The 12,743-nt window shown below is 35.2% G+C and overlaps 2 protein-coding genes across 3 annotated transcripts; one reads left to right on the top strand and one right to left on the bottom strand.

Annotated features, from left to right (window-relative positions):
- Positions 1-1,214: 1,214 nt before the first annotated feature.
- On the bottom strand, positions 1,215-2,690 carry LOC106330536. Its single transcript, XM_013768986.1, has 4 exons — positions 2,636-2,690; positions 1,733-1,866; positions 1,491-1,649; positions 1,215-1,355 (listed from the first exon to the last, which is right to left on the bottom strand). Exons 1-4 carry the CDS (start codon positions 2,688-2,690, stop codon positions 1,215-1,217), a joined length of 489 nt encoding a protein of 162 aa, XP_013624440.1.
- Positions 2,691-2,744: 54 nt separating this feature from the next.
- Positions 2,745-8,387, top strand: LOC106329446. 2 transcript variants are annotated; one of them, XM_013768103.1, is made up of 9 exons: positions 2,745-2,857; positions 6,608-6,965; positions 7,074-7,107; positions 7,203-7,394; positions 7,475-7,564; positions 7,657-7,722; positions 7,807-7,898; positions 7,981-8,028; positions 8,119-8,387. In XM_013768103.1, the coding sequence occupies exons 1-9, from the start codon at positions 2,851-2,853 to the stop codon at positions 8,234-8,236; spliced, it is 1,005 nt and encodes a 334-aa protein (XP_013623557.1). In that variant the 5' UTR covers positions 2,745-2,850; the 3' UTR covers positions 8,237-8,387. The 2 variants fall into 2 exon arrangements, with proteins under 2 accessions (XP_013623557.1, XP_013623556.1); XM_013768102.1 differs by lacking the exon at positions 2,745-2,857 and having other exon boundaries at positions 6,137-6,965.
- Positions 8,388-12,743: the final 4,356 nt, after the last annotated feature.

Genomic DNA, 12,743 nt, shown 5'->3' with positions numbered 1-12,743 from the left:
CGTGAATTTAATGCTATAATAGACTTGTAATCCGATTTTGGCATTTTTAGTAGTAGTTCATGAATTCGTACTACCGCAAACCGCTACCAATATTCATATTTCTTGTAATGATGGTGGGTATACTGTTAAATTACGATATTGTCTGGAAAAACTTTATCCTGATTTAGGATCTCAGCAAGGATATTTTGGTCTAGATACAAAATCTTTGTTAGCCTATTCACGGAAGCTACAATGTTCACCAAAATTACAACATTTGTTTGGCAGGTCATCTCAAGTAGCTTACCGGTTACAAAAAATCTACAATCTCGGGATATCAAATGTGACATGCAATGTCAGATATGTGGAACAGAAAAAGAATCAATTAATCATGTTCTCTTTGAATGTCCTCCAGCACTTCAGATTTGAATGATTTCAAATATTTCATCTCATCCATAGACTTTCCCTAGTCCATCAGTATTTACTAATATGGACTATCTATTTTGGAGACCTCCAAAAGAACCGGACTTAAGCTATTTTCGATGGATATTGTGGTATATTTGAAAAAATCATAATGATAAAATTATAAAAATAAAACCAGAAATCCACATGATATTCTAAGAAAGACATAGATTGAAGGTGCTCTGTGGGCTGAAGCTCAAATTAAGGAACCCTCAATTCAGTCTTTTCGGAATTGCCTCGGAATCAAATTTTAAATGGCACCAATTGGTGTTACATTGACGAAGCATGGAAAGAACAAGATATTTTTACAGGACAAGGTTGGTTTTATAGGAAGGAATGATCTACTAACACTATAATGGGAGCCATGAACGTACGCATGACTCTGTCACCTTTACATGTTGAATGTGAAGCGCTGATTTGGCCAATGAAGTATATGAAGACCCTTCATATCTCAGAGGTGGTGTTCGCAATTGACTGTTCTCAACTGGTGAAGATGGTGTCTACACCTACAGAGTGGTCAGCGTTTACACATATGGAAGAATTCTTGCGATGTAAGGAATCTTTTTCAAACTTTCTCTATCTAACATATCCCAAGGGCAAAAAAAACCATGGTAGATAAGCTAGCACGTGGTACTCGGAATATGCCTTCTGCTATGGTTTATGTTGATTCAGTTCCCCCGAAGTGGCTAACGGATTTGGAATCTGCTTAGGTTGACTAGCCTTTTGTTGTAAACAAAAAACAAAAAACTCAAAAAATTAAAAATTGGAGTTGCATGTTACGATTCTTCACCGTTGTTTGTTTCATCTTGGTCTTTTTCCATTTGAGTTTCCACTACAGGAAGAGGCGGTAGCAAATCCTGCACAAGCTCTAGTATTCCATCTGTATCGATCCCCCGTTCTTTGGGCTCCTCAATGATCTACAATAAGTAACAATCAACAAAGGTTAAAACAATATGAAACCTGTAAGAGAGAATAAAAACATATGTAACGTTAGATATGATGATGAGATTCGGTAAAGAAGATAGTAAGAACAAGAAAAAGAAACCACATACCGGATCCAGTAAGGCTTTGAAATCTACAGATGGCCGAATATTGATTATATTGAGAATCTCAGCTTTGGCGAGTTTGAAATCTTTGCACTTGTCAGAGAATGTTGTAACGCTCTCTAGTGTCTGAGTGGAAGCAACAGTCTCATTCAAATAATCACATACCTGAAAGATCATTTGAATTGCAAACAAAAAGTAGTCTTTAGCTCCTTCACTAAATCCATTTTAAGGTTAAAGTGAAAATAGACCTTGTATTCTGATCTAGCAATTGCAGCTATAACTCTTGTAGTGTCCTTTGATGCACCTTTTGAGTTTATTAAGTTAAGAACTTCGAAATTTGTTAGCGCACCTGCGTTTGCCTTCACTCTGCAAACATCCACATCTAATTTTGATTGAGAAAGAAGTAAAACATAATTGAAGATGTATCAGAAGATAGATACATTATGTTTTTCATCTCTAAGGTTGAACGTTTTGTTTTTCTGACGATGATCGAGAAATCTCTACGAAATATCGTTATGGTCGTGTTTGCTTGTTGGCGAAGGAACAAGTGCTGCCTCTAACCCTAATACTGATTTTAGTGAAGGAGACAAGAACCTTGTGATGGGTCCGTTGAGGCCCGCGGTATTTACGCCATAATAATATCTTTTGCTTCAGGTCCAAGCTCTTTAGATTTCGCCGGTCCGAGCCCAATAATATGTCCTAATAGCTATTATTATTTCTGTTTACACAAACTATGCAAACACTTAGATGATTTTTGTGCGTTTAACTTTTCATTTACGCAATGCAAATTTTTTTTATAGAAAAGTTAACATTCTAATTTTTAGAATGTTAAGACAAAAATTATTTAGATTCACATGTAATGTAAACATGGTGCAAGTTTAAAATAAAATGAAATGAAAAATGGTTTTGACAAATTGAAAATCTATGAAGAGTTTAATTAACTTTGAAATTGAACTTTTTAAATATAATATTGTGTTGTTCAAAAAAAAAATATTGTATGCGGCGTCTCGATGAAAGACATATATAACAATATATACAAAACTCTTGATTTTCTTAGAGTTTGTTAAGAAAAAGAAAGTGAATTAGGACACATGATTCTTGCTTTGGAGAACAAAAGCACTTGAAACATGTAAGCTAAGCTAACTAACTACCTTGTGTAAACCCCAATCTGGCAAGGCTCCTCTCATTGTCTTTAAAGCTCCTCATGCTTTCCACCCTTTCTTAAATTTCATTTACATAATTTGTTTGTTACACATTTCAATATTTTTGTTTGTTATATAAACATCATCTTTTGGTTTGTTCCAATATTTTTTTTCTTTTGGGCGATTCATTCTCTCTTTTTCACATTGCAAGAAAATTGGAATCAATGAAAGGTACCAAATTTCCTTCTATAATATCCTTAATTTTGCATTTTCTCATGAAACCATCTAGACGCATTTTTGTCAATCTTCAAAATATTATTTTCGGTTTTTATATAAAATTTTATTCTATTGTAGTGCGGTATATATAGTCACAATATAAATACCAAACCCACTACCTATCTCTTTACCAAGCACAGTATATGTATTCATCCTTATATAGAGTACTGCTAAGTTTGCTATCATTACTGTCGTCGATAATTTTTGTTTATTAATAGTGGAATGAAAAAATACATTTGCTTACAATTATATTTATTTGAATGTGCTTTCGTATGTGTGGTATGTATTTAAAGAATACGAATTGTGGAAGAAACCTTGTGACTTTGTTCATCAATTAATAGAGACAAGAGATAGAAAAACTGTTGGTAGTGTGTGTTGTCGTTTTGAAAATGGAATGTAATAAGTAGCGACGTGAAAATAACGGCAGTTTTTGTTGCAAACGCGTTTACTTAGTGGCCAAGACGCGTCGCTATCGTCTCTCGCACGCTCTTTTGGTTCTGTTTGTCACAGCTGTCTCTCTGTTACACATGAATTCTCTGTTCCTCTCTTTAACCTACGTGACTGACCTGTAGCCTCACCTATTATCACGTTCTTATAACACTATAGAATAACATAAAACTATGTGTATATATTTTGTTCTTATGGATTTACTAATTTCACATTCTACTATGTATTAGTATGTTTTTCAAACAAATTATATGCATAAACTGCATTGGCTGTTGTAAGTTAAGGACAAAAGTCTTACAACATTGGGCATCAAAATCTTTTGGAATTACCAATAAGCATTTCCCTAGGTTGGTCCACTAGTATCGTATGTTTTGGTTTAATTTTTTATTGCAGATATTTGTCTTTCTTGTTGTTTGAAAGTTACCAATAAGCATTCCTCATGATGGATCGCGTATTCAATATAGACAACTTTTCTTTATGTAATTGTACCTGATTTTTACCGTATTCAGCAAGTCATGCATTATCATCATCAGGAAAATCTAAAACAAGTAAACCCCACTAGAAATAGCCACTGTATTTTCCAATATTTTTAGTTTATTTTAAACATTATAGATAATATATTCCACTATTAAACTGAGTAATCAGTCAGTGTTTACATATCTAACTTTTGTGAAAATAACATTTTATGTTTTATAATAATGATCTTCTATATATCTAGAATGATTTAGAAGGCGCAGGTATAAACCAATTAGACAGTAATCTAACCCTATTAAACCAAAAATTAATTAATTAGGTTGTAACTTGTAAGCCATATATGGAGTATTCCATAAAACACAACACAGCAAATATTTCAGCGTCTAGTGGTCATCGTTCTTGTTCAGGATAGTAATAAGGAACCACAATGCACCTACATAGGAAATTAGTGTTTTGGTATAGACCATTTCTTGTGTATAAATGTTATCGCTCTGTGATTAAGGGCCTGACTGGTTCAACGCAGCGGTTACGGTTGCGGGAGTTTGTGTATGCGGGTGGTTGCGGTTTCTAGCGATTTTAAGAGATTTGTACGACTGGTAATGCAGTTAAAAATTGATGCGTTTGCGGGATACTTATGACCGGTTAACTACAAAATGCAGTAATGGTTAAATAATAAATTAACAATATTTACATTTAATATAATTATAAAAATATCAAAATTCATAAAATTATAATAAATATAAAATTTATGTTTAGAAAGTTATATTTCAAAAAATTTAAATTTATTAAATTTATTTTTATTATAAAAATTTATAATATTAATTAAAAATGATAGATATATTTTAGTATTTTTATAATTTCAATTTTAAAAAAATTATTGAATTTTTTTATTTTTTTATTTATATTGTTTTAGAAAAAATTTATCCTTCCGCAACCGCCGCAACCGCAAACGCTAGATGGAACCAGCTTTTGAATTTATGAGGTTTAAAACGGGTTGAAATGGTTCGAAGCGGTTTGGATGATTGTTGCGAACCGCTAACAACCGCTACCAACCGCAAAAGCTGCGTTTGCGGGTGGTAGCGGGAAAACCAGTCATCCCCTAACTGTATCCTCTTTCTCAATTTTTTTCTATAGAAAACTCTCTCTTTCTCATGTTGAGTTTATAATTGTTTCAAACTATACAAAATCACGCTTAATACACTACTAGCCATTATAGCCATATTCTCAAATGTTCATTCATCGCCGGTATCTACACCAGTAACACCACGTGATCCATTTCCAAATAGCTTTCCATACAAGTTTCGAACTCGTAATATTTGTTAGAATTGCAACGACAACGGGCCCTACGCTCTGGTCTTTGCATGTAAGACTGAAACCTCATTAAAGTCGTCGGTTCGGGTTCGATGGGTCCCACTTCCTCACGCAGTCTCTGCCTTTGACCAAAAGCAAGATATCATTACATTTTTCTCTTGGTAAAAAAAAAAATAGCCACAACAAAAGCTGTTCCCTTCGTTAATTTCTAGTTGTCAATGATACGTCAAAATCCAACGATTCACAATTCTTTTGAGAGCTCCCAAACATATCCTTTATTTTACTAAATTTTAATATTGAATATATTTATTCCTTTTTCTTTCTGTGAGTGGTGGAATTATAACTAGAACGATAGTATAACCTAACTAAACACAAAGCATTTCCGACTTCGGTGACTCCTCCCCACATGGAATCTCCCAACCTATTCAATATAGATAGATACATGCGTATATTAAATATATAACGAAAGGGAAAGGACGCATAAACAATGCATACGTCCCGATGTCTGTTTGAGAGTTTATAGCTTTTTATACTCTCTCTTTTTTTGGGTATTTGCAAAAAGATTGAGACTCCACATCGAGATGCCTTAATATTTTATTTACATCTTTATAGATTCTCTATCCTTTGAGCATCTAAACAAACCTCCATATACATATTCAACCATTTATCCACGTAGACGTATTTATATATTCTCATGTACCAGTGCATCAATTTGAGTATATGCCAAAAAGAAAATAAAAATAAACATTTTCCTTCAAGACATATATATCCTCACCCGATTGTCTTGAATCCATTACCTTATTTTTTTTTAATACGTGAAAAATTAAATTAATCTGCATACATTTTTCAATAGTGAAACACTATGCTACATTGTTCATGCGTTATTTATTTATTTATGGTTGAAAATTTAGAGGGTAAAAACTATATAACTCATGGTAAATACTATTTAACTCTTTGCTCTCTCTCTCTCTCTCTCTGTATAAATATACTTGTCTTTCCTAAAGCAGAGAAGCAAAGAATCGTGTCCTCTTACACAATCACAGGCTTTATGCATTTTTATCACAAGGATCATCTCTTTCCTTGGCTTCGAATTCAGCTCCCTCTTCTTCTTCTTTATACACTTTCTTTCTCCTTTTCCTTTTATTAAAACATTGTTTCTTTCAAATCTGATCAGCTAGTTTTGTTTTAAGTAATGGTTTTCTTCATCTTTATGTAGCAAGAAGAACACATGTTTTAAAAAGCTTCGAATCTCTCTCCCTTTGCTTCATCAAACATCATTAATCACCTCGTGACTCAAGATTTCAAATTCCCCTAAACATTGTTTTAAAATCTCTTTCTATTTATTCTCTAAACACTGTCTTTTACTCTGTTTTTGTTTCTTCTCAACATTGAAACAAAACTTATCTATTTTCTCTTAAAGACTGAAACTTTATCTGAAAATGGCTTCATTATCATCACCATCTTCATACACAGAGTTAAAAGATGCTTGGCATCCATCAACAACGACAGTGGACACAACATCATCAAGCTACTGGTTTAACTGGAGGGTTACGATCTGCTGCGTATGGATGGCTCTAGCGATGGTGATCACCGCTTTTCTCATATTCAAATACGAAGGCTTTCGCCGGAAACGAACCGGAAACGGCGCAGACGGAGGGGAGAAAGAGTGGTCGGGGAATGTATATGAAGACGAGACTTGGAGGCCTTGTCTCCGCAATATTCACCCGGCTTGGCTTCTTGCTTTTAGAGCTGTTGCCTTCTTCGTTCTTCTCATTATGCTGATCATTATTGGCCTTGTTGATGGACCTACCATCTTCTTCTACTATACTCAGTAAGTGAGCTATCTCTCTTCGTGGTAGTAGATAACAAAACTAATATCTCTGTTTTTGTTTTTGTGTAGTCTTCTAATGTTTTTTTTGTTTTTTGTTTTGATTTGCAGGTGGACTTTTGCTTTGATCACTCTCTATTTTGGAGTAATGTTACTGTCTCATAACATGTTTACTTTGTTTAGTAACTTGTTTGTGACATTAGTCAAGTTTCTTACATTAGTCTTTTATTCTTTTAACAGCTAGGTTCGCTTCTTTCGCTGCATGGATGCTACAAATACAACAAAAGAGCTGCTGGCGATAGAGTAGATAGCGTTGAAGCCATAGACTCGGAGAGAGCAAGATCCAAAGGCTCTGATCATACTCTTCAACAGACTCAATACTCTAGTAATCCAGCTAATTTTTGGGGATATGTTTTCCAGATAATCTTTCAGGTAAATAACATCAAAATCCATGCACAAGAGATTATGGGATTTTTTAAAATGATTTCTTGATTGGAATTTGTGTGAAACAGATGAATGCAGGTGCAGTTTTGCTTACTGACTGTGTGTTCTGGTTCATCCTTGTTCCTTTCCTTGAGATTCATGATTATAGCCTTAATGTTGTAAGTAATCTAATGAGTCATTTTTAATTCATTATACAAATACATCTGATGATCAATTCAAAATATAAAAGTTTATATGTTCAATATTGCAGTTGGTGATCAACATGCATTCTCTTAACGCCATTTTCTTGCTTGGTGATGCTGCTTTGAATTCTTTGGTAAATCTCAGATTCCTGCAGTAGTTGCTATATACTCTTATTTATATATATTCTTATTTGATTCTTGATTTTTCATTATTACAGAGCTTCCCATGCTTCAGAATTGCTTACTTCTTCTCATGGACTATAGCTTATGTTTTATTCCAATGGACTCTCCACTCGTTAGTCCATATATGGTAACATTTCGTACAAATTACACTGTTTTTTTTTACTGTAATCTTTTAACAGTAATAACCACTCCTTACTGTTTATCAATAGGTGGCCTTACCCCTTCCTGGACTTATCATCACACTATGCTCCACTATGGTAACTTAAAAGCTTTGCTATAGTTTTTCAATTTTCTCCAATATTTCGTTGGGGCTAATTAAATTCAAATGACGCGGCAACTTTTTTCAGGTATTTCTCAGTTGCAGTGATGCATTTGCCATGCTACGGAGCTTTTGCTTTGTTGGTGAAGCTAAAACATCGGCTTCTTCAGAGATGGTTCCCTGAGTCTTACCAGAGTCCTCGGTAGTAGCTTGCCAAGAAAGCAACCACGTTTGATTGGAAGATTAATTTAAGTAGACAGAGGGGTTTTTTGTTTGAAAGATACATTAAGGAAACCAAAAAAAAGTGTGAAGCAACAAACTCATGCTTAATTATAAATATGATTAATTCTTTGCTCATATCAAAATAAGAGGTGAATAGTATTATATCTCTATGGACGTAGGTGCAATATGCATTTCTGTATAAGCTTGTTTGAAGAATGTGACAATTTAGAGAAATAGAAGAATGGCAAACGAGCGAAATGCAGTATTTATTCATCATCAAGTACAAGGTCTTTATATAGGATATAAAAGTCGGTGTGATTAGACCGACTCACACAAGAAGACAAAACATAATATGATAAGCATTATCTCTTTCTGAACTTATCACTTTCCTAATAAATAATTAATATTTAACACTCTTCCTTAATTATCTATTTTGTATTACGTAATACTTCGTTAGAAACCTACTCATGGAAAAATTCATTGGGACAAAAACCATGACAACGAAAAAAGAGTACACTGCCGTAATCTCCCCCTGAGAATAGTGGACCTAGCTTTCTCGTCACAGGTCACGCAAATGCCGCATTCCGATACCATAGACGTGTTTTCAGAATGTTGTAGTCGGAAGAGCTTTTGTGAACAAGTCAGCTGGATTGTCGCATGAACATACATACTCAATATCCACTTCTTTATTTTTGTCGAGTTATCGTATGTACGAGAAAAATCTTGGAGGGATATGCTTTGTTCGGCCACTCTTAATATAGCCTTCTTTGAGTTGAGCGACACACGCCGAATTTTCTTCAAATATTTTCGTCGGTTCTTTCTCGTTAACTATTCCGCTTGATTTTTGTATGTGTTGACTCATTGACCTAAGCCACACACATTCTCGACATGCTTCGTGAAGCGCAATAGTTTCTGCATGATTCGAAGATGTCGCAACCAGAGTTTGTTTCTGGGACCACCAAGAGATTGCGGTTCCACCAATCATAAAAACATAGCCGGTTTGCGATCGAGCTTTATGAGGATCTGATAAGTATCATGCATCTGCAAAACCAACCATACAAACTTGGGTTTTCTATAATACATTAACCCTAAATCAACTATACCTTGGAGGTAACGGAATACATGTTTTATTCCGTCCCAGTGCCTGCGAGTAGGAGCAGAACTATATCTTGCCAGGAGATTAGTAGCAAAGGCAATATCAGACCTGGTACAGTTTGCAAGATATAACAGCACACCGATAGCACTCATATAAGGTACTTCAGGACCTAATATCTGCTCGCTATCTTCACAGAGCCTAAAAAGATCTCTCTCAACATCGAGAGTTCTACCAACCATTGGAGTACTCAAAGGAGTCACTTTATCCATATAAAAGCGTTTTAATAACCTTTTTGTGTAGTTTGATTGATGCACAAATATTTCTTCTCGGAGATGCTCTATCTGGAGCCCAAGACAAAACTTTGTCTTGCCGATTTCATTTCGAACTCCTCTTTCATATGAGTTCGAGCATCATCAACCTCCTTTTGAGTTCCAATTATGTTCAGGTCATCTACATATACATCAATGATCACAAAGCCAGATGACGATTTCTTTATAAAAACGCATGGACATATCGCATTATTCACATATCCTTTACTCAAAAGATATTCACTTAAGCGATTGTACCACATGCGTCCGGATTGCTTTAATCCGTATAATGACTATAACTTGACCGAACAAATCTCCCTGGAGTTCTCTTTCAATGCTTCAGGCATTTTCAATCTCTCAGGGAGTTTCATATATATATCGTTATCCAACGATCCATACAAATATGCAGTGACAACGTCCATGAGATGCATTTCAAGATTTTTAGACGCCGTTAGGCTCATCAAAAATCTAAACGTAATTGCATCCATTACCGGCGAATACCTGTCCTCATAATCAATTCCTGGTCTCTGAGAAAAACCTTGGGCAACTAATCGGGCTTTATATCGTGTTACTTCATTTTTTTCATTTACTTTTCTCACGAATACCCACTTATACCCAACATGATTTATATTCTCAGGCGTTATGACTATATGTCCAAAGACATTTCTTTTATTTAAGGAGAGTAATTCAATTTGAATGACCTTCTTCCACTCCTCCCAATCATGTCTTTTCTGACATTCCAAAATGGACCTTGGATCGGGATCATCATTTTCATGATCGATCTCTTTGGACACAGAAAAGGAGAACATTCCATCAACATCTTTTATCTTATTTCTGATCCATAACTTTTCATCTCGGGCATAGTTGATGGAAATCTCATACTTTTCTGTTCCCTTCTCGTCATCTGGATCATCTTTATTTATGTTTTCTTTCAGACATTTTTCAGTATCAGGTTCTTCTAGAACCTTTCCATTTATGTCTTCTTTCAGACATCTTTCAGTATCAGGTTCTTCTCGAACCTTACTATTTTGCTCATCCAATTTCTTTTTCTTTCGGGGATTTTTATCTTTAGAACCCGCTGGCCTCCCCCTCTTTAACTAAACTCTAGGTTCATTTAATTTGTTTCCATTAGTTTGTTCTTTAGGAACATCAACTCTTGATGGAACATTTTCAGCGGGTATACATGACTTTGTCACCCTTTTTGTATCTGCGTACGCATCAGGTAACTGGTTTGCCAAATTATGCAAATGCACAATTTTCTAAACTTCCAGCTCTCTTTGATTCGTAGGGGGATCAAGATGTAACAATGACGGTGTACACCATGAAATTTCTTTAGGAATTTTACCAATTTCTCCCCCTAACGCTGGAAATTCATCTTCATTAAAATGGCAATCGACAAACCGTGCCGTAAACATATCACCAGTTACCGGTTTCAGATATCTTATTATACTTGGTGACGTATAACCCACATATATTCCCAATCTCCTTTGTGGGCCCATTTTTGTTCTTTGTGGCGGAGCTATCGGAATATAGACCGCACACCCAAAGACACAGAGACGGGATACATCTGGCTCTTGCCCAGATGCCAATTTTAATGGGGAGTACTTATGATATGCACTCGGTCTTAACTGAATCAGTGTAGCAGCATGCAATATAGCACGACCCCATACAGAAATTGGGAGCTTTGTTCTCAAGACTAACGGTCTTGCAATCAACTGCAACCGTTTTATTGGTGACTCGGTCATGCCATTTTGTGTATGCACATGGGGAACTGGATGTTCCACATCTATCCCCATTGACATACAATAATCATTCAAGGCTTGCGATGTAAATTCACCATCATTATCAAGCCTTAGTTTCTTAATGGCATACTCTGAGAACTGCGTTCTCAGCTTTATTATCTGGGCAATCAACTTTGCGAAAGCCGTATTTCGTGTCGTCAAAAGAGACACACTTAACCATCTACTAGATGCGTCAATCAATACCATAAAATACTTAAACGGCCCGCACGGTGGGTGGATCGGCCCACATATACCACCATGTATTCTTTCTAAAAACATTGGTGATCCATTGCCTACTTTGGCTGGTGATGGCCGAGTTATAAATTTTCCTTGAGAACATGCGTTACATGTATACTCGCTCGTTTGCAAAAATTTTCTGTTTTTCAACGGATGGCCATTCGAATTTTGCACTATCTTTCTCATCATGATTGAACCATGATGTCCTACCCTCTCATGCCAGATTTTAAATGTATCAGTAAACTTCATGTTTCCCACGGCATAAGACTCAGTTATGGTTATTTTCGTACAATATAGTCCAGAGGATAACATTCTTAACTCTTCCAATATATGTTTCCTCTCGGACTTAATGCAAAGAAATTCAATGCCATCTTTACTCATAGTCTCAATATGATATCCATTTCTTCGGATATTTTTAAAACTTAACAAGTTTCTATGAGACTTGGGGGAGTACAATGCATCACTTATTTCAAATATTGTCCCCCTGGCATTGAAAATTTCGCTCTTCCAGAGCCCATAATAATATTTTCATTACCAGATATTGTACTTACGCTTCCAGCGTAATCTCATATTTTGAGACTGGAAAATTATTTCTTATCTTTAATTATTTTGTGCGTTGATGCACTATCTGCCAAACACATATCTTCATCCATAGTCTCAAAGTTTGACATTTTTCTGAATATAAAACATATATTATTAAACATGTATTATTAAACAAGAAACATAACATGTATCCTACAACAAAAGATATAGATAATATAATACAGTCTACTTATATCACATCGATTTCTATATCACTCATCAATACTCTCTTGCTTAACCAGAAAGTCTGACACGTCGAGATGAGTATCATCGTTTAAACCATGAAAGGATGGTCCGGGTTCATCAGAGATGAAGTTTGTTTCACATCTTCCTTTCTCTTTTCCCTTTTGGGATTCTCTATATAGATCGGCTAAATGTTTTGGCGTACGACAGTTACATATCCAATGTCCTTTCAAGCCGCATCTGTAGCAAACCTTTCCCGTATGCCTTTTATCATCCCGGTCTTTTTCATTCCTTTCATTCTCGT

The sequence above is a fragment of the Brassica oleracea genome, chromosome C3 (assembly GCF_000695525.1).
Source record: "Brassica oleracea var. oleracea cultivar TO1000 chromosome C3, BOL, whole genome shotgun sequence".
Lineage (NCBI taxonomy): Eukaryota > Viridiplantae > Streptophyta > Magnoliopsida > Brassicales > Brassicaceae > Brassica > Brassica oleracea.
The sequence above is the reverse complement of the archived record's forward strand: the minus strand, read 5'-3'. Positions and strand labels throughout refer to the sequence as shown.